This window comes from Indicator indicator, chromosome 32 (genome assembly GCF_027791375.1).
Source record: "Indicator indicator isolate 239-I01 chromosome 32, UM_Iind_1.1, whole genome shotgun sequence".
In the NCBI taxonomy this organism is placed as follows: Eukaryota; Metazoa; Chordata; class Aves; order Piciformes; family Indicatoridae; genus Indicator; species Indicator indicator.
In genome coordinates this window covers 300,220-326,992 of record NC_072041.1, presented here as the reverse complement: position 1 = coordinate 326,992, position 26,773 = coordinate 300,220, and the positions used below count along the sequence as shown (strand labels likewise).

The window sequence follows — 26,773 nt, the reverse complement described above, 5'->3', positions numbered from 1 at the left end:
TGGCTTTACTATGAGCAGAGCTGTCTGGGCTCGCTCTTAGCTTGACTGGGCTCTGCTTGCAGGAGAAACTTGCTGTGGGTTTGTGTGCCCTGTGTCACCTTTTCCTTTTGCTCCTGCCTGGACCCTGGGACAGACTCTCTCCATCCAGGCTGTGGGCAGTGGCCAAGGTATCTTGGGCTGAGATCCTGTGCTGCTTGTGCCTTGGGAAGCCAGCATTCTCCTGTGCAGCACTAGCTGAGGGTGCCCCCAGGATGTGCTGGGAAGTTCCCTTTGTCACCAGGCTCTGCCTGTGCCAGCGCTGGCTGCAAGTGGCACTGAGTTGTCTGCTCCTCGCAGCTCTGCTCTGGGGTGAGGTGGCAGACGAGGCACCTCCTGCAGCCTGGTGCTTGTGTGGTGACAGAAGCTGGCACTCCTGTGTCAGACCGCAGACAGGAGCTTCTGCTTTCCCCTGGCTGGGATCAGCTGCTGTGGCCGCAGCTCTCCGCACACGAAACCCGCTTTGGATGTTGCATGCCCAATTCCAGCTCCCCTGGCACCAGCAGCTGTGCCAGCTGGATCAAGGAGCTGCTGCTCATGATGCCAAGTGTGGCAGCCCCTCCATGCAGGTGGTACCCAGACATCCTGGTGAAGGGGGCTGCAGGGTGAGCAGACAGTGCAAGAAGGTTTAAGGGGCACTTGCCCCTATGGTGCTAGGGGCTTGGCATAGGAGGCAGTGCCAGGAGGTTGCTATCTCTGTGCTGGGGGCTCAGCCCAGGAAGCAGTGCCAGTGGGTCGTTGTCTGCTGCAGGTGCTTGTTTCGGTGTGCCCTGAGCTGCATTTTCCAAGGTATTTCCCCTGGAGGAGGGGAATCATGTCGTTAAGCAGAAAGCCTGGGTGAGCAACTCTCGCAAATGATAGGGATCCTTCCTTTATCCCGTTACAAGAATTGAATTACACCTTTAGAGCTCTCTGGAGACCCAGCCTGGAGTCCCAGTGTTCCATGCTCCAGCACCTGGGGCTGGAGCTGCCTGCAGCATTCATCTGCAGCTCATGCCCTGCACTGCCCACATCTGCTGAGCAGGCCCAGGACAGCAGCATGCAGGCACAGGTTCTGCCTCAGAATGGGAGCACCTCCACGTTGCAGCTCCTCCCTGAGATGGAGGTCAGGGCTAGGGGGAAGGGAAGAAGCCAGCAAGGCTTAGGTCAGGCTGGTGCTCGTTCCTCTGAGGTGCTGTGGTGACTGTGTTTAGCAAGGTGATATTCAGCCACTGAAAGTTCAAAGTTGCTTTATTCTGCTCACAGCTGCATTCCAGCAGGGACAGACAGTGGCAGCACTGCTTGGTTTGGCAGGGGTCTGAGGGTCAAGCAGCCAGATCAGGCTCTGCATCAGAGGGATTTGTTTCTGCACATACCTGCTCATGCAGACCACCATGAGTGGCCAGGCACTGGGGGCTGGGTGGGATGTGTAGGGAGCTCCTTCTGGGGCTTGTCCCTTGGTGTCTCCAAAGCTCATCTTGCTGCCAGGTGATGCAGGTTTGTAACAAAGTGAGGCAAGGATGCAGTGTGGGATGGCTTGGTAATCAAATTCTGCAGAGCACAGCGTCTTTGGTGGGGGCACTTCCCTGGCTTTAAAAGCACCACAGATCTATTTCCTGAAGACTTTTAGCTGCAGAATATTTGAATTTTTTTATGCATAGGCATAAAACCAGTGCTTGGCTCATGCCCTGTGTCAGAGCTGTCAGTAGTGCTTCGTTGTGGCTCCTCTGGGCAGTGGTCGATGCCCCTTTGGAGCCTGATGGAAATCGGGGGCCAGAGTTCCCTGGCCGTGCGGAGTCTGAACTGTGGCACTTGTGCCTGCCTCAGCAGCAGCCCCTTTGAGCGGGGCAGGCTTGGTGTGTTCCCTGGAAAGGTCAGGAGTGGAGCTGCTCTGCCAGTGCCTGGGGGAGGGCTGTGCCTGCTAGGTTTGGTATCGAATTTTCCATGGCAATTAGTCAGGAATTCCAAAGGGGGATTTGTGAGGCTGGGTGTCACTGCTGCTCTTCCTGGGTTGGTCGGCAGCAGCCCTGCTCCCATTGCCAGCTGCCACGGGGCTGGGGAGCAAGGGCCACGGCAGTGGATTCTGGGAGAATTTCTTTGCAGTGTAAACATGTTGGTCAGGAGTCATTAGTATGACATTCACACAGCTCTAATAAAGTGCCTAACACAGAGAGCTGGCACGGCTGCAATGCCCAGAGGACATTAAGTATGAGTCTTAAAACCAAGAGTATTGGAAACAAGATATTTTTACGTCTCATTTGGGAGTAATATAATTGCGTTTTGTGGTTCCAGCAGATGCTTGGGCCAGCTGGTTGGAGAGCACTGTTTTTTTTTTTTTTTTTTTTTTTTTTTTTTTTAGCTTTGCTACTATACAGCTACAGCCCTTAAATAGAACTGTCTTAAAAAAAAAGAGAAAAGGGAAAAAAAATCACCTCCTGGTTGAAGGCACTGCTCCTCTGTGCATCACCTTTGCAGTGGCACAGCCTGGGGACACTGCTGCTGCAGCACCCCTGGGGTCTGAGCTGAGGCAATTGAACATTCAAGCTTCAGTGACCTTTCTACAGAGCTTCTGCTGTTGCAGGAGTGTCCAAGAGAGAGACATGGGCCTGGTTGGGAGGCAGTTTCTGGAGGAAGACCATCAAAAAGTGAACTATTTCTGAACATATCTTTATGTGGGGAGAAAAGATCTTGTTAGCAGCAGTTTATGGACTTCACCCCCTGGGGCCCTTGGCCTTCTCCAGGTGTCAGGGTGGTACTGGTGCAGTGACAGTGGTTGTCGGGGCTGGTCCCTGATCCCATGCCCTCCAGTGCAGACCACCCCTGTCTCTCCTAGGCTGCCGACAATGCCCAGCCTGTCTGTGGTGTGGCCACTCCACAGCTGGGGTCAGAGCAGGGATGCTGATGGGCAGCTACCCCACCTTTGCCAGGCGTGGGCACAGGCACCACCATCAATGATCTCACCGGCACCAATTATTTCCTGCAAACAAACGTATTCTGATCTGGAAGTAATGGCCTGGATCATTGCTGAGAGGGGGAGCCATGACTTACACTGATGTCACTGCTGGCTGCTCATAGCAGCCATTAATAATTCAGTAATTCTCTGCACTGATGCTGTGCTATTTAGAAATAGTTAATTTAGCCTCCCATGGCCCACTGCCCTCCCCTTGGTCTCCTGACGCAGTGCCAGGCTCACCGTGATGCTCCCGGGAGCCACCACCAGCTCTCTGCTGGGCAGTGTCACTGCCTGGCCTCCTCTGCAGCCCTCCCCTCGCTTAGCTGAGCCTCCATCGAGGTGTGAGTCTGAGCCTTGCCCCAGCATTCACTCGGAGCCTGGTCCCAGCCGCAGAGCTGCCAGCTGCTTGGGATAAAAATTCTCTGTTGTGAAAGTTGCCAGTGTCCCGCACAGCCATGCCAGTAACTCTTTGTTCTCTCTGCGTTTATCTTGCAGGAAATCGCAGCTTATTTAATAACATTTGAAAAGCATGAAGAATGGCTAACAACTTCCCCTAAAACAAGGTAATGTTGCTCATGCTTCAGCACACTGCCTCGCGCTCACTAATCGATGCTTTGGCCACCAAGCGAAAGCTCCTGGCCATGCTTGATGGCTTGTGACATCAAACTCTCATTAATTGACTTAATGAGCATTTTATTGAAGGAAATCAGATTGATTCAAAATGGAACAGCTGTGGTCTTCACAGGTTAAAGTTTTCACCCAACTGCTCAGGGTTCAGTTGTGTCCCTCCAGAGGAGGGGATTGGTCACAGCAGCTGACCCCAGCAGTGCTCCCTGCTCAAGGGGCAGTGTGGGATTGTTTGTGTTTTGCTGTTTTCTGGCTGGGGTTAAGTGTTTGATGGTGAGGAGATCCCTAGCAGCCTGTCTGCAGTTTGTCACTCAGCCAGTGCTGCTGTGGATGTTTCACTGCCCCCGTTCCCCAGGACCCAGGGTATGCAGCATGGCTGCAGGGGCTTCCCTGCCACATTGGCTGTGCCCAGCAGCACAAAGCTTCCCTGCTCTCTCTCAGTAAAACAACTAGCTCCTGCCTTCTGATGCTGCAGAGATTTCCCTTTTTCTTTTTCCCAGTCCACCCCTTTGCTGTTGAGAAGGGCAGAGCCATAGCAGCGACCTCGTTTAGCATTCCACATCCCATCGCCCTCTGCTGCAGCGCCCTGGTGCTTGAGTGTCCTGCACAGATCGGTGCTGGGGCTGGCACCACCTCCCTTGCTAATTAGCAGTGCAGCAATTACAGTGAGACCCCAGCACCCTAACCAGGGGTCAGGTGAATGCCCTAGGTGCTCCATTGCTCCCAGCCAGTGAAAAGACAGAGGTGGGGGAGGAGGATCTGCTTCTCATGGGATACAGGAAGGGAAGGGCTGTGGGACTGTGCCTTGGGGCTCTGTGGTGCCTTCTGCCACGTCTAAGTGATGCATTTGCTTGTCCTGTTAAACTGTCTGCAGTGCCTGTGCCGGGAGGCATTTCAAACTCAACTGCTTTCTCAAGTGGTCCCTTAAGACTCAGAGCTGCTGTGATGGCTGAAGGGCCCTCAGAGGGACCTTTCTCACTGATGGCAGCTGAGAGTCCTGCTTTGGTGAGTGCCTGACTGCTCTGCTCCATTCCCCTGCTGGCTGTAGGGCAGCAGGCAGTGTGGGGATGCAGGAGAAGGCTTTTTCTGACCTGGTAATCCAAGGTGCAGAATTAATGCAGAATTCCTTGCTGACCCTTTGCCAGATCAGTCTCTTAGGTGGACAGAAAACATTTAATGAGCCTGGCTATCCCTGGCATCGTTGAAGAGAGGAGCCTGTGAAGAGTTTATGGCAGTGTTATAAGAGTTCAGTTTGCTAAAGGCAATGCATGAGGATAATTTTCTGATTAATATTACAACACCTTCCTCCTGCCTGTTTACACTTGAAAGAAAGAGTGTCCCAGGAGACAGAAAGTTGTGCTGGCTGTTCAAGGACCTTTTTTAATCATTGAGTTAGTTTTCTTTCTTTTCTTTTTTTTTTTTGTTTTCCTAATATCAAAATTAATTGGAAGAGATAAATGCTGGGTTTGTACAATGGAGGCCTCAGTGTTACAGAATTAATGACATCGATTCGGGGCTGAGCTGGGAACTCCCTGTTCTTTGTTTACTGCTCTGCGTGCCTCTGATTGCATCTCAGAAAGTGACCAGAAGTGAATGGCCAGGAGGCTGTTAGCGACTGAGGTGGTGTGAAGTGGGGAGCTGGTGGTGGATGGAGCTGTAGGCAGGTGCTGGATGCTGGCCCTGGGTTTTGTCCAGCTCCACTCTCTGAGCAGGAGCTGCTGCTGAGCTGGTCACCATGGTGAGTGGGTTCTGGAGCAGGAGGTGGCAAAGGAGGCAGAGCTCATCTGAGCTGTGGCTGCCATTGCTGGGCGTCTTCATCTCCTCCTCATCACACAGTGCCAGTCAGGTGTTGCTTTTGTCATGGATGGAGGAGAGCCCTCTGATGATGCCACTGCAATGGCAGTAGAGGAATGTCAGGAAGCTTTTAAAGGGCTCTAAAATTGCTGATATAGAGATACTGGAATTGTTTTCCATCAGTCTTTTGAGCAGCCCAGTTTATCAACACAAATTAACAAGTCCACCTCATAAGGCATCCGCCTTGATGTTCCCTCGAAGTGGTGTTTGGTTACTTGACAAGGTGCCAGAGAATCAGCAGCAGGGACCAGAGCAGCTTTCTGCTGGTGCAGCAGGGCTGAAGGCTCTGATATTCCAACTTGCAATGCAAATCCTGAGGACAAAACATTTCCTTGACATTTGTGTATCAAGTAGGACTTCGTTCTTCTTGAGTGCCAGTGTCAGAGCCCAACAGTGTCCTGCTAGATGGAGATATTTTGCTTACAGATGCCCTCTGCTATTATCAGGTTTAGAGTAGTTCAGAGGTAGCCTTGAGCAATCCCATGCAGCCTCGACTGCTTCCCAAGCAAGGCTCAGGCAACTGGAAGGACTTGGCTGTGCCCAGGGCTGCAGGGTTGCTTTTCCAGCTGGGAATGAGGCTCAGATGTGCTGCTGCCTTTCACTGCACTGGACTGACAAAGCACCAGAGAGGCTGAGGCAGGCAGCAAGCACCAGGCTCTTGTTTCCTCCCTTGCAAAGTGCCGGAGATGCTTCTCAGGAGGCTGCTGCTGTGGTAAGCCATCACTGGTGCTTGGCTGGGAAAATTCTCAGGTGTGGGGTTTCAGCCCAGAAAGAGCCCAAATGCCATTTTTTGGTACTGAGAGTTGGCAGTGATTAATATTTCTGCAACTAAAAAAGTTGGGCAGCAACCTGCTCCTACAGATCAGTGGTGATTTGTGTGCATTGTCAGTGTGCGTTTGGGGGAGTTCAGTTTTACTTCTGCTACCTCCTTTGTTATTTTTAGCATTTTAATTCCCTTCTCCTGGTGTCAGGAAAATAAGTGTCACTGTGGGGGTACTTGGCAGGGGAAGTTGGCTGGGCAGTGTTTCCCACCTGTAATTCCCTGCTTAATAAATCTCAGAGCTGTCAGGACCCATGTTGTAACAGCAGCAACACCAAAACAGGCTGGGCTCTGTGGTCAGGCTGTGTGGAGAAGATGGACTCATCCTGCACTCGCAATGCACAGGAGCTATGTCTCACAGCTCCCATCGTGAGCCAAGACCTTAGGGAAGCTGGGGCCAGCTCAGATCCTAAGGATGTGCCAAGGAGTGACGAGCAGATGTGTCAGTAACCCTGCCTGCTGTCGCTGTGGCCCTGGACCATTGTGCCATTTAGTCACCTCAGCTTTTGCTCCTGCTGTGGCTAATTCCAGGGATGCAGCTGACATCAGATGGCTGGAAATTGCCTTTCCTACCTGCAGTACACATTCAACAATCACTGCTCTCCTCTGCTCCTTTTTTAGTGACTTCTGCTGGCTCCAGAGATTTGAAATTTCCCAAGGAACTCAGTTTATGGCCTCCTGCTCAGCTGGAGCTGGGGGTGCTGGTCTGCAGTGAGATTTAGCAGGAACACAGCAGGAAAACCCAACACAATGAGCCTGTGCTGAGCCCTGCCCAGGGCCTGGCTGCACTGCTGCAGCTGGGCATGGGCCAGGGGTGGGGACTGCTGGGGAGCACCAAGCAGGGCAAGGCCAGGGTGAGCCCTGTCCTCACCCTGCTGCCTGTGCCCCATTCCTCACCTGCCCAGGTGTGCAGCTCACGAGTGTGTGGTATCTTGGATGTCTTTATGAGGGGCTCCTTGCAGATAAGTCAGAATCTTGTAGTGTATTAATTGTATGTTAAATAATTAATAGTAAAATTAATTGAATTAGTTAATTTTCAGATAAAAATAGCATAATCAATATTCATAACTTACTTTATTAAGGGACTTCCCATTTCCTCTGTCATTAAAGTGAGATTAACTAAGGTTGGGTTTAAATGGAAACTGCAAACAATTGTGCTTTGCAATTAATTTGCTGCGGGAGGTCATTACCTCGCCAGCAGCTTCACACAGGAGCCAGCCTGCTGCAGGGGCAGAGGCTGCTGCCAGCCTGGCCTGGCACTGCTGAAATGAGCTGCAGGGTCTGTGATGAGGAGAAGCTGCTGTGAGCTGGAGGTTATGGAGCACCACCCTGAGCTTGTGGTGGTGGCTGAAGTTCTGTCCATCTCCCGTTCTGCTGGCTGCAAATGCAAGCACCCCTGCAAGCTTGTGCAGGCTTTGTGTTAGAGCTCCTCACCCTCTCACAGGGCTGGGACCCTCTGCAGGGCCTGGGACCATCACCCTTTGGCTGGCCATGGTGCCCAGCTTGTGGGGTTTCTGCCTGTTGACGTTTTGGGGTGGTGTGTGACTTCTTCTCCTTTGGTCAGAGGTGATGCGATGTGTTTGCTGTCAGCTCCTTCTGCCTTGGGATGCTGCTTGTCGTAATCACTCCTGATTCAGATGTGTGACCTGGGCTCCTTGGGCTGAGCCAGGCAAGGGTAGAGCTGCCCCAGTCCTTGTCGAAGTTGGAGAGACGTAAAGGTGTGCCAGGAGAGACTCTGGGTCAGGGCTCCCAACATCTGGAACCAGCCGTGCCAGACCATTCAACGTTCTTGGGCTTTTGTGCTTCCAGCCAAAAGGTTGTGAGGAACTCAGAGGCTTTAATGGCTGCTTTGGGACCACCCTGGAGATGCCCTGTTGTGTGTAAGGGGTAGAGGCTGCAGAGGGGCCAAGGAAGCTCGGATTTGTTCATCCTGCTCCAAACTGCAACAATATTCAATTCTGTCATGGTTTAAAGGCTTTCATTTCTGTTCTGGTATGGTAATAAAGAGGCAGCTTTTGTCCAGGAAGTGAGATATGCAAAAATAACCTTTAAGTTGCTCATAATTAACCTTTAATGATATTCTCTCAGTTTTTCCAATACATTCTGCATTGAAAACAACGTGCAGGAGGAGTGCCTGAGACTGCTCCCTGCATCTTAATGGCCTGCAAACACCAGTTGAGGAGGATAAAGCATTTGTTGGGATTGTTTATCGACAGAGGCTTTTCCTCCAGGCCTGTCACTGGAGTTGGAGGGCTGGGCTGGAGCCAGAGGCATCAGGGCTCACCCTGCTCTGCTGTCCTTGGCCAGCAGCAGTCAGGACAGCCCAGGTCTGGGTGGAGGGGGTGCAGATGCTTCACTCTCCAGCTGAGGATGGTGTAAAGTTTGTGCAAATGCAGTGTGACTGCAGCTGCACATCTGAGTGCAGGCAAGGTGGTGCCAGAGACCTGGAGCTGGGAGGGGGTTCTGAGCAGCTGGGCGTCACGGAGCGGCTGGGGGATGCAAACTGATCCGGGGCTGTGTTTTCAAAACAGAGCGGTGGGCATTGAGCCCTGGTCAGGCTGGTGTTGGAAACATCCTGCCAGGAGGGCGAGCTAGCAGCTGGGTGCTGCAGCATGCACCAAGCAGGCCATGGGTGGCTGCAGAGGTGTTTGTGGCTTCTTGTGATCAAACACCCAGGGCTGGTGCATGTGATGGAGCTGGGGACTGCTACACCTGAGCCTTGGGGTGCTGCAGGCTGCTGACAGCTATCTCCACAGACCAAGCCCCATGCTGAGGCAGGCCCATGGCAGGATGTCGATCAGCAAGAGTTTAGAGAATAGGTACCAGTGGATCCCTTGGGATCAGCTGGCATCATCCAGCTTCTCTTCCAGCAGGCAACAGCTTCCCCATTAGAGCATGTGTGGCTGCTGCTACCAGCAAGAGCCAGTTGTGCCCATAGCATTAGTTCTGTGTTTATTTTACACATGTAAATGATGAACTAAATGAAGATAAATAAGGCTGGTCCCCTTGCTGGGTACTTCACCAAATTTTAATGAGATTAATAACATCAGAGCTTGTTCCATCTTCCTGCTGCCTGCGAGGTGCTGCATGGTTCTGACAGCTTTCCTCAGCTCCTCTTCCAGCAAGGCACAGAGGGTTCTAATACACATGTGGTGTTGAGCCCTTTGGTTTGGTCTCTGCTTCATCTCACACCAGTGGAGAGGTTGAGGGATGGTGCAGGTGCCAGAGAGCCTTCTCTTCACAGGGGAAGTGGCTGCAGTGTTTTAAGCTCTATTGTAAAACACAGGGGATATGTGAAGGCAATGCTTTGAATGTCAGCAGAAATGGGCAGAGATAGGAGGAAAGCCTAAGGTTTGGCATCTTGCCTGAAGCCTTCTATTCTCCATCTTGTGGTGGGAAGAGGAGCTGTACTCTCCTGTGGTTCCCCTGGGGAAACAGGGACCCGGTGCTCACCCTGCCCTGGGGGTCCAGCAGCTTATTGGTCCTTTCTGAGCCTTCCCTGATGTGTGCTTGGTTTGTGGGTCCAAGGACCAAAGCAGCACATACAGCATCCCTCAGCCAGCTTTTGGTGGCACAGGGAAGGGGGGGTGGGGAGGTGTCACAGTGACAGTTGTGATCTTAACCTTGGAGATTCTTCGAGTTTTCTCAGTGACTAAACCCTCCAAAGGAGCTGAGGAGCAGGCAGAGCCTCGCAGCAGTGACGTGGATGTGCTGGGGTGGGCATCTGCCAGCTGCTGCCCTGCAGGGATGTTGGTGCACCCTTGGTGATGTGTACCAGAAAGGGAGGAAGCAGGGCTGCTTTTTTGCCTTCAGTGTGGGTGATGTGGGAGCTGATGTTCATCTCAGCTTCTCTCTGACATTAATCATAGTTTGGTCAAGGCTCAGAGAGTGAAGATCTTGCCCTGCACAATTACAGCTCTTAACTCAGTTATAGTAATTAGCTGGAGGCTCTGGGCTCAGCACATTGGGGAAGCAGATTTTAAATACACTGAGGATTTGAGGTTGTGTCAGATAACAGCTTGTGGGAGGCAGGTGAGAGAAGAGCTCTGGTTTCCATGGGTGGATTGAAAATGGTGTGGGAACCCTGGAACAGGCTGGAGTCATGAACCTGTGGGAATTTCTGGTGGCACCTTGTAGGGAACAGTCACTGCTTGACCTCACCTTTGACCTGGGCTCAGAAAACAGCAGAGGAAAGAGCAAAACAGGAGAGGAAACTGGACAGACCCTGGGAGCCCAGTGCTGGGCTGGGATCTGGCAGGTGTGATTGTGCTGTGGGGTGACACGAGGCTGAAAAGAGGGATTCATGCTCACAGGGATGGTCTCAAATTAGAGCATGATAGGAAAAGGATTTGCTGTTATCAAAAGTTAGTTCAGGCTAAGTGAATCTGAAAATGTGTAATTTCATCTCTCAACTAAAAATACTGCAATGTAATTAAATGCCAGAGCAGGAAGAGCTGAGAGGGTGCAAGGAGAGATAAGCATCAGAGTCAGGCAATAATGGAGCTTGTGTGGGGAGCACCTTCCTGGAGGAGTTTGGGGCTCTTTAAGCTGCTTCATTATAAATTTTAAGCTGAGAACGCTTGGCAGCTTTGGGTGGAGAAGTGGTGACTACCTTGGCGTTTGTTAGTGTGCTTTGCAGGAGTTTCTATATTTGGGCTTGATTCCCTCTTATCTATAACTTCTTAAGAAGTTTGACAGCGAATAAGGCTTAAAATTGGGAAATGTTTCCATCTGAAGCTGTCCTGAGGTGGGTTTGTGTGAGCTTTTCATGTAATTTTTCTAGTAATTTGGCCTTTGCTGTAGAAAATTGGTAGATTAGATTAGTGTTGTCAAAGTACATCGCATGAAGCACTGGAGTGAGGAAATCCTCCCTTTTCTGTGCACCAGGAACCTGCTCAGCTCCTCAGGCTGCTGGTGCAGGAAAGGAGTCAGTGGCAGGTCACTTCCTGCTGCTGTGGCCCTGAGTCACCTGTGAGGCAGAGCTGGAGATGAGAACCAGCAATGCATCACCTCCTCACCTGAATCAGATTGGGAAGTGCTGATTTGAATGCTTTTATAGCCCCAAAACTGATTGTTAGGGTAGTTGCTGTAGTTAGCAGCTTGAGATTTGCCTTCGTGGTGCTGGCATTGGTGTTTTCACACAGCAGTGGCTGGAGAACAACAATGCTACCCTGTCCTTGGTGCAGAGAACAAAGAGCACAGGGAGGGGAGATGGTTAGGTGGCTGCCTTGCATCCTGTGTGCCAGGGGACAGTCTGATGCCTCTTTGGGGATGTGGCACAATCTGCTTGGCCCTGGTCCGTTAGGTTCTGGCACTCTTGGGCTCTGTGAAGGTTTGCTGAAAAAATGCAAACTGTTTTCTTTCCATTTGCTCAAAATACTTCAGCCTTAACTCTGAAAAATTGCTCTGCAGATCTTCATCTTTCACAGAGCATAACCAGATTACTGCCTTTTACTGGAATGCTTTGTATTAATGAAGACCGATTAGGATTACAGAATGGATTTCCTCTAAGGAAGGCATTATGTGGTTATTTTTTACTGCCTGCCATTCTAGTTAATTGCTTTGTCATCATTAATTGATGGGGATGAACTGATAGAAATAAATAGATGATATTCCTGAGGTTGATTTGAAAGAGAGGAGGGGCTTAAGGCAGGCTGCTGTGGAGTGCCCAAGCACATGCCTCGTATAGTTAGTGGCTGTTGAGGCTCCTGTGCCGCAGGTGACGTTCAGGCTTGGGTGGTGCCACCACTTGTGCCTCCCCTTGGATCCTGGGGGCAGGGGGTGTCTGCCTTTTCCCAGCGAGCTCTCCGTGGATGCCTGCAGGATGCTGAGGTCTGCTGGTGCCAGCCTGCCAGCCCTTGGAAGTTCATCGACTGTCAAACTGCAGTTTCTGGTTGAAGTGGTTCCCAATTAACATTTATAATTAAGGAGTTTTGTTCAGTTTTCAAATGTTTACAAATTTTTAATACAGTGTCTCAAGCTGAGAGCCAAGCTTGGTTCTGCCAGCCAAGGGAGAACCAGAAAACTTATTTCCTCTCAGCATTTCTGGCTGTGGCTCCGAGTTCCTCTGCCCCCATCCCCTTCGAGGCTTCCCTGATTCGGCAAATCCCAGGGCAGTGCCAGGCAGAGCCGAGGCTAACAGGCACTGGTGGCATGCTGGCACATCCCCTGGAATATGGCGTTTGGAGCAAATCCGAGGTACGGCCCCACTTTGGCACAGCTGGGGAAAACAGAGTTGGCTTTGAGCCCCGGGGGCTACTGAGAGCAGGGGAAATGAACGGGAAGTGACTTCAGCGCACGGAATTTGTCTCCCCTGCCGCCGCCTTTGCGGGTGTCGCCGGGGCGCTGCAGAGGGACCTCGCTGTAGGGCTCAAAGCTGCCTCTGGGAGAGCCGCGGCAGAGCCAGGCCATCGCAGGGAGAGTTGGAAGAGAGCTGGTGCCGCGTGCCGTGCCGAAAGGAGCCGCTTCTGGCAGGACCAGCGGCTGCAGGCAAACGGCGGGGCGCGCGCTGGGAAGGTGTGGGGCTGCCCGCGGCGCGCCGGCAAATCCCGGCGTGGTTCGTCTCAAAACAGTTTAAAACATTCATGAGTTGTAAGAACTAATTCCCAATAAATCAAAGGGCATCCCCGTGGGAGCAGGGAAGAGAAATAAATGAAGGCTAAAGAAATTGATGAAGATCTTTGAGCACTAGAGACAAATGCCAGTTCTTTAAAAATCATATTTAAATGAACAAAACTAGTTTGACTGCCTTGTTTCATGCCTGCTGCTAAGATTTAGGTCTGTAGCATGTCATTATATCAAGAAATGATTTGTCAAAAGACTTCTGTGTGTTCCCTGTGCATCTCACCTAATGACAACTGTAATATTCCCTGGAGCTTTGGTCCTGGGTGGTTACCGGGAGCCTTCAATGGCTCGGTGTTCAGATCAGTTCCTACCTAGTGCTCCTGCTACAGAGCTCAGAGCCATCAACACCTGAATGATCCTGTGCTGAGCACGAATGTTGGGAATGCTGCTGTTAGCTGCTGGAACTAAAGGTGCAGCCTTGGGGACACTTTGCAGGAGGATGTTCCTGCTTGGTGACCCTCTGGAGAGGTGCTGAGCCAAGCTTTGATTTGCTGCCCTGCTGGGAAGAGGGAAGAGTTTGCCCGGTCTGATTGTGTTGGAAGCCCACCCAAGTCGCCAAGTGTGGCCTTGGCTGGAGGTGCATCAGAGGGATGCTGCAGGCAGGGTTGTTTCTCCAGTGTCCAGAGCACACCAGCAGCTGTCCCCTGGCTGCACCTCTGCTTGTGGATGATTTCCCTTGCAGGTGAATTTGTGATCAGTGCCTCTACAAATGGGAATTTCTGCTTTGGGGACCTCAGCAGGGTTTTGTTGTGGGTTTCCTTGCTGTCCTCTGCCCCCAGAAGAAGAAGGATTTTGTTTAGCTTTTCTTTGTCAATTGGCCAAAGAACTCTTTGGTGCTGCGTTACCCCAAAGGAGCTGTCCTGGGGGTGCCTGTACCCAGGCAGTGCCCACCAGCATCCAAATTCATTGGGACCAAGGGCTCTGTTTGGAATTCAAACCTGTGGCCTACTGCTGCTATGAAAATGAGGATCTGGACACCAATTAATGTCCCCTTGATGGGATTAGCCATTGCCTTCGCTGCAGCTCTGGATAAAATTGCGAAGTCTGGTGTTTTAGACTTCATCATCTGAAATATTGTAGGTGTAAAATGAATTCACATTCATCTGAAACACAAATGACATTTAATTCTAGACACAAAAATCCAGAGCATTGACTTGTTCTTGTGATTTATATCTCTTCCTGCTTGGATAAGACAGCTTCTGAAGTCTGTATTTCATCTCTGCAGAGCTCCAAGAGCAGGGAGATTTCAAACATACAATCTGGAATTCCTGTGGCTGCCGCAGGAGTAGTCTCAGCTAGGAGTGAGGGCAATGGGGACTTGAAAGGCAGTGGCCTTTCTCTGTAGGGACACATTGCTGGGTCCTCAGCAGACCTGGTGAAGCCTGAACAGCTTTATGACATTCTTGTTGAGGGGCTTTGCTTTGTGGTCCCATGAGGGAAGCTGAACGTTTGCTGGGGCTTCCTTTCTTCCAGGGCTGGTGCATGTCACTGCCTGAGGGTAACAGCCAAAGGTTTGTTCAGGAGGAGAGGGGGGAAAAAAGGGTTTGTAAAACCAATTCCTGTGTGATCTGCCAGGGATGCATCTGGGATGGACAAGTTCCCTAAAGCCTGAGAGCATTTGTCTGTGTAAATATTATTTTAAGCTCCTCCATGTGTGGAGCAGAGCTGTTCCAGCATCCTCCAGGTTTGTGACTGGGATGCTGCCCTCTGACAGAGGCACTGTAGTCACCTCTGGATGACCACTTCCTTAGTGCCAGCTATTCTCAGTGACCTCTAAACTGGCACCAAGTGTTGTGGTGTCTGCTTGGCCCAGGACAGGTTTGGTCTGAGGCACAGACACCCTGGTGTGGGGCTGCTTGAGGTTACTCTTTGGTTTTCTACTCGGTCTGTAATCTTCTGATGAGTTGTTGGTGCAGCAGAGGGGAAATGTCAGAGTAAATGAAGACTTGGAGAGCAGCATTTCTCAGGGGAAAAATAACTTCTGCCATCAGATTTTCTCCTGGTGAAACAAGAAATGAGAGATGAGGAATTCCTGAAAGCTCACCATCGGTCAGGAGCAATCCTGACTGACAGTCCCTGAGTGTCTCTCCTTGCCCTGTGAGCCAGAGCTGCCACACCAGGGCTTTAAACCTTCCCACGGTGCAGAAAAAAGGAGGAATTAGTGGATGGTTACTTGAAATCCATCTCCTGAGTGTTTGATGGCACCAGGTGGAGCACACCTCTGCAGGGTAAAGCAGTGCTGGCCCTGAATGCTGCAGGGTGAGGTGTCAGCTTGGGTGGGAGGTGCTGGCCTTTACCTGGCTTTGGTTTCCAGCAAAGGAGTTCCTCGGGGAAGGGTTTCCTTGTGCTTGTTGCTGGCTTGACTCACAGCCATGGGAGGAGGAGGTGTAAGGTTCTTGTGATGAAAACAGAATCTAGGACTTCATCCTCTGTGTGCTCCCTGTGAGGCAAGGGCAATGATTCATTGCAAGGCTGTGTCTCTCTTCCCAGTGCTTTCTCCAAGGCTCCAGCTTTCCCAGTTTCTGCCTCAGCAGGTCCCTCCTCTGGGATGGGGAAGTTAATTTCTCATTGTTATCATCTGTAGATTGAGAAGATGGAAGATCTCTTGCTGTCCCTTGACTCCATGATAACTTCATAGCCAGAGAACAAAGCTCACAGCTACACAGATGAAAAATGACCCCATCAGGAGTAGAGCAGGAGCCCTTCCTCAGGGCACTGCGTGGCAGGGGGTGTTTGGGGGGAGGGGTCACACCTCTGCGCTGGGTAAGGGTCTGGGGTGTGATGCCTTTTGCTCTATGGTGCCAGCCATGGTGCCCCCCAAGAACAGTGCACATGGGCAGCACTGAGCTAGAGGCAGCTGCTGCTGTGTTGGGATCAGCTGGAGAGGATTCCCCAGCTGTTCTGAGAGCCTTCCCTTGCTGGGCTCACTGCTGTGCAGGTCATGGGCACTTTCTGGCCTGCTGGGCTCGCTGCTGTGCAGGTCATGGGCACTTTCTGGCCTTCTGGTGCCACTGGCTTTGGCAGGGCCCTGGGAACAGCTTCACAGCCTGTTTTGTGTTTCTTTTTTCATGAAGCTGCTTTAAAACCTTGCCTTGGCTGCAAGTGGAAGTAAATATAAGATCTAAAATGAAAAATTAATTCTAGAGCCATGACCCTTCTCAAGGAAGGGTTCTGACTGATCTTACTCCATTGTCCTGGGAAAAGAGAGTCGCTTTTGGCTTTGCGATCTTTGCAATTCCCTTTTGGCACCCCAAGCTCCCTAGGCAGCAAACCGGAGTTTTCATTAAAGGCTGTGCCTGACATTTAGCAAATCCTGATGTGACAGCTGAGCAGCCTCATTAACCTTGTACTGATGTGGTTAGGGGAACGTCTCAGTCCTTTAGGCCAAAGGGATTTTAATTTGTGGGCACGATGGAGAGGTGGATGTGGAGCATCCTGATCTTGTTTTCCTTCTGGTTGTGCCCATCACAAGGCAGCTCCCTTTGGATTCCCATTACCCAAGTAAAGGATTTTATGCAGAAGAAACAAACCCCTCAGAATGGGACAGGGAGGGGTGTGGGGGTGTGTGTACCTGAGTTGTGCCAAATCTCAGATGATGTCTGGAGGATCCTCCCTGGAAATTCCCAGTGTTGTCTGCCAGCAGAAGCACTCCATTAAATCTTCCCTGGCAATCCCTGGTGTTCCCTGTTGGCATGAGTACTCCATTACCACCACTGCCTGTGATACTGAGAGAAATTCCAGTGCCTCCGGGGGGCTGGATGGTCCTGAACTAGGGGTGAGCATCCTCAGGAGCCATGGGTAGCATCCAGCAACAGCAGGTCCCAAGACACCTCCGCTGTAGGGTATGACTGTTTGCTTTGAAAATAAGTCCAGAAATGGGATTCAGTGTTCCCTTCCCAGCTGCAGCAGGAACAATCTGGGCAAAAATAGCTCTTGTGCTGTTGTGGCAATTTATGCGAGAGCCATCGTGGTAAATAACAGGGAGAGGGAGGGAGTGTCTCCAGTCCCATCAGTACTGGAGACAAAAGGCTTCTGCTCTGCAATTCCTCTTCCCGTCCTTGCCCCTCCTTTCCCCAGGCCACAGACAAGAATCCCAAAGAGAGATCAGGGAGCTCTTAAATGCCACAGGCGCACAGCAGAGAGGAAATTGGAAGCTGGAGCTTTGTTGCACACCGTTTGGGTCTGCAGGCTGCTGCGTGGCTTCAGGGGACACACAGGGCATGTGCCAGGCTGCTGGACATGAGGGCAGGTCCCCACCATCATTCTCAGCCTTGTGGAGGTGTGGGAAGTGCCGTGAGCTTGAGGATGGGGTGCGGCAGCAGCAGTGGCGATGGTGAAGGTTTTGCTTGTTGGTGTCCCCAGCTCCTGCCCAGCTGGGCTCATGCTCCCTTCACCTGCTCCTGGTCCCATTCCTCTGTTCCTTGGGGAGTGGTCTGGAGTGAGCAAGTACAGGAGCCTGGTGTGGAGCAGATAGGGGTAAGGGGGCCTGCTGTGAGACCCTGCTACCGTGGGTCTGGGTTTGTCACAGTGATGCAGAACTGGCAGACCTGGGTTGTGGCCACCCACATCAGAAGAGGATGGGGGACACACATGGTGCCCAGGCTCTGTGGGGTGCCCTGACCACCCAGCAGCCCCAGCACCTCGCGCTGCTGGCACAAACAGGCTCCTTGATGGCTTGGATCACTCTGCCTCTTCTGCTTTCAGCTTCACTGTGGTACACTATTTTATTATTTCCCATTTAGTGCTGCATTAATGAAAAGAGCCCAGTGTAGCTGCACAGTTGCAGCTAATCAAATCAAGCAAATTGCAGTTAATGTTCCAGTCCTTGTTATTGCCGTGGCTCCAGGTGGAGCTCAGCATACAGCACTGTGGTTGCTTTCTGTGGCCGAGCCGACCTTGCCCAGACTGCCGGCAGGGAGCTCCTGTCCCGGGCCACCTCTGCTCGGGCACACGGTTTCTTCCTTCTCTTCTGCAAAGGTACGAACCAAATCAGGGCAGGTTGGGCAGCAAGACCTCCAGAGGAGATCTGGGATGGAGTCGCATGCATCAAGTGCCCTGGGAATCCCGGTCAGACATCATCTGCTGCCTCTACCTGCAGCCATCAGTTTGCTGCTCTTGGCTGTGCTGTGTGCCAGGGAGATAAGCACGGGAGATTTTTCCCTCCTCGTTCTTCCTTGCAGAGAGTGAAACGTAATAGCAATGGAGATCAGGTTGAATTGCCTCTCATTCTATGAAGATATCTTTAAAACCCGGGCGCTTTCCAGGAGCCCTGGAGCAGTTCGATGCGATTTTGTCCGAGCCGCCAGCTGTTCCACAGATCCTTCAGAGATTTTGCTCCATTCTGCTTCCTTTTGTATCAACCTCGCTAACTGCTCTCAGCGCCCTCTCCCCTCCTCTGCTTTCATGGCAGAAACCAGCCTGGGGCTGATGCCAGCCCAGCAGTCCTCGGCTCTGCACTCCCGAGGCACCGGCTACAGGAGGAGAGGAGCTTGGTGCTATCAGGAGGCTCCTGGATCCTTCCAGCGACTGTTCCGTGTGGGATGCCGGGGCAGGGGGCAGGAGAGGAGTTCCTCTCGTTCTTTTCTCCTGACAGGCAGGTAGCCCGCAGGGTGCCGTCGGATCAGCCCCGTGGCTGGCGCTTGCGTGTTGATCTGCAGGGGGTGTGCTGAAGGAGCCTCCTCTCCGAGCCCGGGGTCTGGGCTGCTACAGCACGGGTGGCAGGAGGAGAAGGAACACGGAGCTCGGCGTTCTCCTCCCAGGGAACATTGCAGGGTGTGTGTGTAAACAAACAAACAAACAAAACCCAAAACCCCCCAAAACCAAACAACCCCCCCCAAGAAATTATAATTCTTATTTTAGTAAAACTGTGCTGAGAAGCACAGAGCTGGAAGCGTGGTGACCTTGCAAACATACATGAGGAAAGCCTGTTTCGTACTAAGAGGCCTTTTGCAGTTTCCTGTCCATGGAATTTGTGTTGTGTTCTGGAGAATCCTCCTGAGGGACCCCCAGATATACACAGCACAGAGAGGTGGAGGCTGGGGTTTGGAAGCAGATCCCAGAACTGCTGGTGGGATGCTTCTGTGGAGGAAGGGGCTGTGCACATTGGTCTCAGTAAGTTCAGCTGGCTGTGGTGGTAGGAAGCCATCAGGAGCTTGTTTTCTTCAGCAGTGAGGTGACTTTATGCACTTAATGGAGCACTGGGATGAGTTCCTCTGTAATTAACAGTTTTTCATCCACCCTACTGCCCTGCTACTGCACGATGAACATGACAAAGGTGCCTGGCTCCACAGGCACTGTTCTGCTAAGGGAAAACAAGGAGAGGGTGGAAAGCTTTTTCTTGTGCTTGTTTCATGGTGTTGTGCTGCTTGAAACCTAGATATGGAAGGGAAGGAGGGTGCTGAGGGAAGGAGGATACTTTCCCAGCGGTGCCAGGCACTCACTGTTGCACCTTTGGCACAGGTCTGAAGTTACAGGCCCATGTCACATGAACAGAAGCCACTTGATTTGGCTGCTGGTGTTGACTGGGTGTGTGAGAATAGTCAGAGGTTCAGCAGCAGTTCCAGGTACAGCTCTGCTTCTGGCTGCCTGCACCCAGAACAGTGAGGGGTACAAGGAACGATGCAAAGACTGATGTGAATGAAAGGCTTTTTTCTGCTTCAGAAACTCTCCTTGGGTAGGTTTCCTCTTTGTGTAATCCAAAACTGTTTCTTGTTTTCAGACCACAGAATGGTTCTATGATCCTGTACAATAGGAAGAAGGTGAAATACAGGAAAGATGGATATTGTTGGAAAAAAAGGAAAGATGGGAAAACCACCAGAGAGGATCACATGAAGCTGAAAGTCCAAGGAGTGGAGGTAGGATAACGGAGGGGGTGGTGTGGGTGGTGGCTAGGCTGGGAAGCTCCCCAGATATGTTCCTTGTGATGCTGTCTGCACGTTCAGAAGAATTTTTATATTTGCTGAGTTCCATCTTTCCCCTCCCTCTTCACCCCAAATCTCCTTGTGTTCCTTATAACTGCTGTGAGCAAAATGTGAGTGGCTGCACCATCTGCCTGTGCTCTTCTCCCTTGCTTCTGAGGCTGGGTGAGGTGCTCTGACTGCAATGGTGATCACTGCTGATGTTGGAGCATTTCTTTAGCTGCTGTTAAATGGCAGTGGTCAAGTCCAGCTATGGAGTGGTGCCTGGCTCAGCTCCTGAGCCCACAGGGCTCTGTCTGTTCCTGACCTTGGGGCCAGAGTAGCAGAGGTGTTGGGCTGTGTGACTGTGGCACTCAGCTGTGCCACTAAGGAATGCTCTGCCTTGGGCAGGTGACTTGTAGAGCTGTCAGCTAGTGTCTATGTGAGCTGTGCTGATTCCTGCAGGGACCCTGCTCATCCATGCAGGCAGGAGCTGCCCCTGCCTGGGTGGGCATAACTGGGTACTGCTGACAGAAGTGACTGGTGTGATTGAGGGCACAGCCTAACCCTTACCTCAAGGTCCAGTCACTTTCAGACTGGCCTTCGGGCTAAGCAAGGCCACCCAAGCTCATCCAAGGCTTGTCCTGGCAGATGTTTTTCATGGCATTGTCCTTCCTGGTGTCTTTGCACTGCCCAGCGTGTTTGTCTTCCTGAGAGGGGCTGTGGCAGGAGGTGGAGGGCATGCAGCTCTCAGGGCTTCCTCCCATGGCTGGTCACGTTCACCACTTAAGTACTCTCAAAGTACATTGTGATTTGGATGTGCCAGGCTTGGGCTATTCATTCCTGCATCTTTCCTGAGCCCTGGTATTTTATCTCCAAAAAGGTCCTTGTGCCCTCTCGTCCTTGTGCCCTCTCACCATGCTGTCCCTCCATCTCCTCACTGCAGGGCCCAGCAGACCCAGCTCAGAGCCTGGGTCTTGTAGAATACAAAGCAATAACTGAGCACAAACCTGGCCCCTGAGCCAGCTCTGAGCAGTTGATGGCAGTTTTCACTGGGGCTCCAGACTGGAGGAACACAACTTCTCCAGAAATCTGTGTTAAGTAGCACCAAAGGTTATCAAAATCCAAGTTGATTATCTAAGTGTGGGAAAGAAGTGGCTTTTTTTTTCCCCAAAGGAACCCATGACTCAAGTCATTGCAATTTGTGTGTGCAAAGACAGAAGGAAAGGAACCAACAGGAGCAGGTTAATGAAGACTTGGGTCTGAAATTGAACGCCCACGTAAATCTGGCTGTGAAGAGTTGGCTCTGCTCTAGAAACATCTCTGGTGCTGAAAGTGTGGCTGTGGCTTCCCAGAGCTGGGGGGGCAGCGTCCGAGTGGCTGCTACCAGCCTCGCCTCTGGGCAGTGACCAAAAATGTCCACGTTCCTGACTTCCCAGTGCTGGCTTGGGCAGAATTAGGTGTTTTTAATCTTTGTAATTAATTCCTGCCTAGCACAGCATGCTGCTGCCTGGCTGGTGGTATGAGCTGATGCTTCTGCCATCCTGACAGGAAGAAGTGTTCTTTACTGGGATACAAAGGCAACAGATTTAAAACAATAAAGGCTTTTTTCAAAGTTGGAGTGATGCTGTAGTTAACCACATTAGGGTTTAACAGGGCATGAAATAACTGTCTGCCTTGTGGCACTGCCAGATCAGCGCAGCCACTCTCGCAGCCAGAAGATAAATAGGTATCATCGCTGCGCTGATGGAAAAGTACTTGCAGAGCCGCCAGCCAGGAGCACTGATAGCATCCAGGCAGAGCTGGGGAGGCTGCAGCTAGGAGGAGAAACGTCTTGGCCCAGGAAACTACTGAGTGGCCAGTTCTGAGCAGGGAGTTGTGTTAGTAGGTTTAATAATTAATCACTTCCTGAGCGTCATCGTGCCATGGCTCCTGCCTCTCTCTGAGGTAAGGAGGAAATGCACTTTGAAAGACAAAGTTTATACCAGGTACTTGGGGCTGTTGGTGTCCATCAGTGCAGGGCTGGTGAGCATGGACACTGCAGCGAAAGCAGATTTAGGGCATACATAATGAAGTGATATAAATAGGAATACCCTTATTTAAATAAATAAAGAATAGAGAGAATAAACTAATTAACTTCACAGGTGTTAAACAATGACTGCCTGAAAGCCCCACGCTCTTGTCCTGATCAGCATCACCCTGCAGAGGGGTTTGGATGTTCCTTGGCTAATTCCATGCACAGCCCTGTTAGAAACTGCTGGATGAACCAGGAAGGAGAAGTTAATTTGGCCTTTCCCTTAATACGTCTCTTTGGATTCCACAAAGGATTGTACATAAAAAACCTCCAGTCTGTGATACTTTCTAAAATTCTAACTAATTAGGATCCCTGGCGATGTGTTTCTAATCAATTCATATAATTAAAATAGTTAAATAATAGTGAGGAGAGTGTTGGGACAGCTTTGGTATCATCCCGGCCTGGCACTGCCCAGCCCTTGCCTTGCGTTTCACTTCTCTGCATGGCCTGTCCAGGGCTCACCTCCATGCCTGCTGAGCTGTTGCTGAAGCTCTTAGGGGCTCACAGCTTAATGGTGATTTCCCTCTTGCTCTCTGGTTCTTTATGCTGCACTGAAAATGCCTGAAGAGTTGTTGGAGAAGGGTTCTCAAGCTTGGAGCAAAGCCATGCCCCGTGTGGACCCTCTGATTGTGAGCAATGTGACCTGTGATGGGACTTTGCCCCAGCATTAGCAGGAGCCCAGTGCAAACCTCACTGGCTTCAGTGGATCCATCCATGGGGATGCTCCTGGGCTGGAGTGCAGCGGGAGCTGAGTGGTGACTACCAGCAGCAGCCCTGACTCATCAGGGAAGGTCCTTCCTGAGCCTTTGTTCAGTCTGCCACCACTAACTTCAGGTCAGAGAGAGTAGAGGGGCAAGGTGAATGCCACAGAGCTCAGGTGTTTGAGTATCTTCTGCTCTTCTCTGCAGCTGTGCAGTGGATTCTCTGAGATTTCTTGAGGAAAAAGAAACAACAATAGAAATGTGATAGTTGATATAAGGCTTATATAGAGAGGAAAGTCCCTGGTGGGGATGGAGATACAGAGTATCCATTTGGTATGCAGGACTTGTATTTAATTAATATCATAACAGTCCCCTAACACTAGTGCAGATTAGTCCTCCAGGACAGGAATGGAAATTTTAGATCAATCAATTACAGCACAAGCCCTGGGACATCACCATCAGAACTTTGCAGGGGTGTCTTTAGTTCTGGGGGCTGAACTGGGTATAGTATGGGCTGGACAGCCTGAGTGGGCACAGCTGCTGCCAGCAGGATGGTTTTGCTTTCAGTAAGTGACCCAGAGGGCTGCCCACAGGCTGAAGGGTTTGCATTTAGCAGGTGAAGGCAGTTCTGTGTAAGCTGTCCCAGAAGGATCTCTGTGGGCTAGTGGCTGTCAGTGTCCAGCAGATTGGATCTGAGTTATTGATGCTTCCACTGCACTGCAAACTGGGGGAAGAGGAGGTGCCATGAGTTTTCTCCTTTCTTGCTGAGGAGGAGTTGGGGCCGAATGTGCTGGATGGGGCTGAAGGCATGAGTGACACCCACCTCAAAGCATGGAGCTTGATGTGGGCATGGTTACTCCTCCAGCTTCTCCATCTTCCTCTTGATGTAGCTGCAGAGCAGGGGCAGGCACTCTGCCTCATTCTTCCCCCCAGCCAAAATTCAACAGCTGTGTATTTTTACATTACTTACTCATCTGCACCAAACAAAGGGTTAGGACCAGTATGCAGGCAGAGCAGGGCCGTGGCAGGTCCTGCCCCCCGGAGCCAGGGGCTGTGTCCCTCCGAGCCTGTGCAGCACAGGCACTCGCCGACATCTCTGTTGACTGCTGCAGCTTAGAGAAACCTCTAAATGAAATCCATTTGCTGCCAGCTCGCTGGGCAAATCCATTTACAAAACCAAAATCCAATAGGAGATCCAAAGATTGGTGGCCAGAAATGAAATATTTTGAGAATAAAGCATATGGAGATTGAATTGCTGGCTCTGTGGTCTCAGCTGAACGTGCTGGGGACTGGAGCTGGGAACGACCTTACTGGTCTGAGCTTCATCATGCTCTTTGCAATTCAGATAAGACAGTTTACGGCAAACCAAAATGAATGTCAGCACTTTTTGGGCCAGAGCCAGAGGTCTACAGTTGCTGCCCTGACCACACAGCTGCCTGTGCAGGGAAAGCCCCACTCCAGAAACCTGGAACCACAATCAGGGCTCCCAGAGCTCTCTGAGCGGGGTGCGGCAAGGGAGCAGCCAGGATTCTGCTGGCAGGATTCAGAGCTTTCCTTTGCTGCAGGGATCCCTGCACTGCACAGAGGATCCAGCTGCTGGAGCAGCGTGTGCCTTACAATCTTGTAATTGCATTGTGGGCTGTGACAGAGCGCAGGGCTTCTGCTGGAGAGCAGCCTCCCTCCCTGCCTCGGCGCCAGGGCTTGGTGGGCTCGGGGTTGTTTATTTATTTCATGGTGTGTTGGGGAGGAAAGCAAATCTTGTTTGTTCTGTTGCTGCTAATTTTGTATGCGTCAGAGAGATGTTAAACATTTTAATTTGCGTTCCTGTTGGAAAGACGGAAATGGCTTCCCAAAGTGTCGGGGGGGGGGGGAAAACAATTGCAGCAGGCTTGTGTCAGGAGTTTGAAGGTGCTGGAGCTCCCACACGAAGCCTGGTGCTGCCTCAAGACATGGGGCACAGACACAAGCTGGCCAAGCAACAAGTCATGGTGTACTCTCCATGTGGTATGTTTCAGTGGCCAGCGTGTTGTAGGATATTATTTACTCACTCTTTTTGTAGGTTGAAAGGTGAGATTCAAGTGAAAGAAGTGAGATGCAGAGACAGGGATGGATTGGGACTGCTGTCAGCAGAGTGTCTCCTGCCCTGGGACTCAGCTACATCCTCATCCCGTGTGCTCCCCTTACACAGCTGGATGCAGCAGGCACAGGCTGGTGGTGATGGTCCTGCGGCTTAACTGGTGCATGCCAGTGTCCCAGTCTCACCTTCTGGGTTGCAGCTGTTAGTCCTGGGAAGCACCTGGACCTGCTCCTATGACAGAGTGCTGAGCAAAGCCCAGGGAGCTGGAGCCCCCCGGGATCCAGGTGGGATGCAGCAGCCGTGCCCAGGTGCTGTATTGGTGAGTGGCAGAGGGTGAGACAAAAAATAGTCAGTGAGGAGACATTGAGCCCTGCTGGCATAACTGAGGTAGTGGCTGGTGACAGGATCGAGCTGACAGGAATAAGGCTGTGCCAAATCCTGATGTTCTCGTGGACACTGGCGTAAACCCAGGTTGTTTGGCATTTTCCGGGGGACATGCAGCACCTTGCAGGATAAGGCCATAGCCAAAGTTAAGGCAAGTTAGTTCTCCAGACCTCAGGGAATCAGGTGGAACAGGAGCTGTTTTCTGACTCGAATCAAAATCGCAGGGAAGAGGCTGTGTTGTCAGCGCTGCAGCAAGAAAGCTCCAGTGACACTGTGGCAGGGATGTAGCAAACTGTTGTAGTTCAGAGGGAAAACTCTTTTCCTGCTCCCTGCATGCCTTAAAAGTGTCGGGACGTTGGTTTCGCGTCGCAGGTGCTTCGTGCCTGCAGAACACCTCGCGGCTCGGATGCTGTGATGCTGCCTGCACCCGCGCTGGGTTCCCACATTGCTGCTGCCATCGCGTGGCTGCCGGGGATTAGCAGCGCGACCGCTGTGGAGGAGACCCAGCTGGCACCGCGGCGGGAGGGGGCTGCCGGTGGACACAGCACAGCCCGGCCGTTAGACTCCCTTCCCCAATGCCGCTGGTGCTGCCAGGCTCTCGGGCATAGCCACTCCTGTACTCCCAGGAGGATGCTCCTTGGCTCCGAGCACCCTCAGTCTCCTTCCCCTCCTCCCGGGCACTGCTTTGCACCTCCAGCTTCACCCTGCTGCTTTCTGTGCTGGATGGCATCAGGATGTCCTCAGGAAGGTCCTGCCCCAGCTCCATCCTTGGGGTGGACAGAGAACGATCCCAAGCCACAGAGTATCCCACTTGTGAATGAACGCTTTTTGAACTCTAGTAACTGTGTGAGCATGTGGAAGGGTTTTGATTGCAGCCCCCAAATCCGAAGGTTTGCTGATGGCTCGAGGCACTGGGGTCTGATCCTTGCCTGTTGTCTTGTCAATTCCCAGCATTTAAAAAGCCAGCAGCAGCTGAGATGATTCTATTTATAGCAACTTTATTTGAGCAGTCTGTACAGCTTGCAGAGTAAATATTAATTCCATTATGCTACAAACAGTTATTTGTCATGACAGAAAGCTATAAAGTTCTCTTGCTAGAATACAGCCAGTAACTGGCACGTCCAGCTGAGAAGCAGCACAGGCTGAGCTCCAGCACCCGTCAGCCAGCACTCTTCATAGATGTGGGAGTTACAGACTCAGGTTCCTGCACAGCCCCAGCCCTGCTGCAGCCACCCCACACGCTGCATGGAGCACAGCCAGGGCGGGGAGCAAAGTGGCACCGAGCAGTAACTCACCAACACCACTTCTTCCATGCTGTAGGTTTGACTTCTTTAATTACCTAAATTACTCATTAAAAGTTCCTTTTGCCTGACTCCAAGGTATTGCAAGAAGGCTAGGGTTTAATTATGCTTTTTACCCTTTTAAGTTGTAGTGCACTTAGACTTTTAAAGGCAGTGCCACACAAAGCTTGGATTTTGCTGACTGTGGCTCCAGATGGAGCTTGTGGTCCCTGCTGGAGGTGTGGGCTGCAGGTAGAAGCAGTCAGGACTTTGTCCATCTTCATAAAGTGTGTAGGGGTCGAACTGCCTGCGCTGGCAGCTCCACATGCTCCGGTTTGATCCGCGGATCAATTACTCCTCGTGCAGGATCAGCGGCACAGAAGCAGGGATGCTTCCAGCCCAGCAGGGTCCTGGGTAGAGGACATATGGGGCTGCTGGGGTGGCAGTCCAGAGGGCATGTGGCACAAG

The 26,773-nt window shown here is 51.6% G+C and overlaps 1 protein-coding gene across 3 annotated transcripts in view; it reads left to right on the top strand.

The window, feature by feature from the left end:
• Nucleotides 1-26,773, top strand: part of CAMTA1 (calmodulin binding transcription activator 1) — a 211,768-nt gene that overhangs the window by 51,606 nt on the left and 133,389 nt on the right. For all 3 annotated transcript variants that reach the window (XM_054395140.1, XM_054395138.1, XM_054395139.1), the window contains exons 3-4: nt 3,464-3,531; nt 19,612-19,747. In XM_054395140.1, the coding sequence (XP_054251115.1) occupies nt 3,464-3,531; nt 19,612-19,747 (204 nt within the window). The remainder of the gene's footprint in view (nt 1-3,463; nt 3,532-19,611; nt 19,748-26,773) is intronic.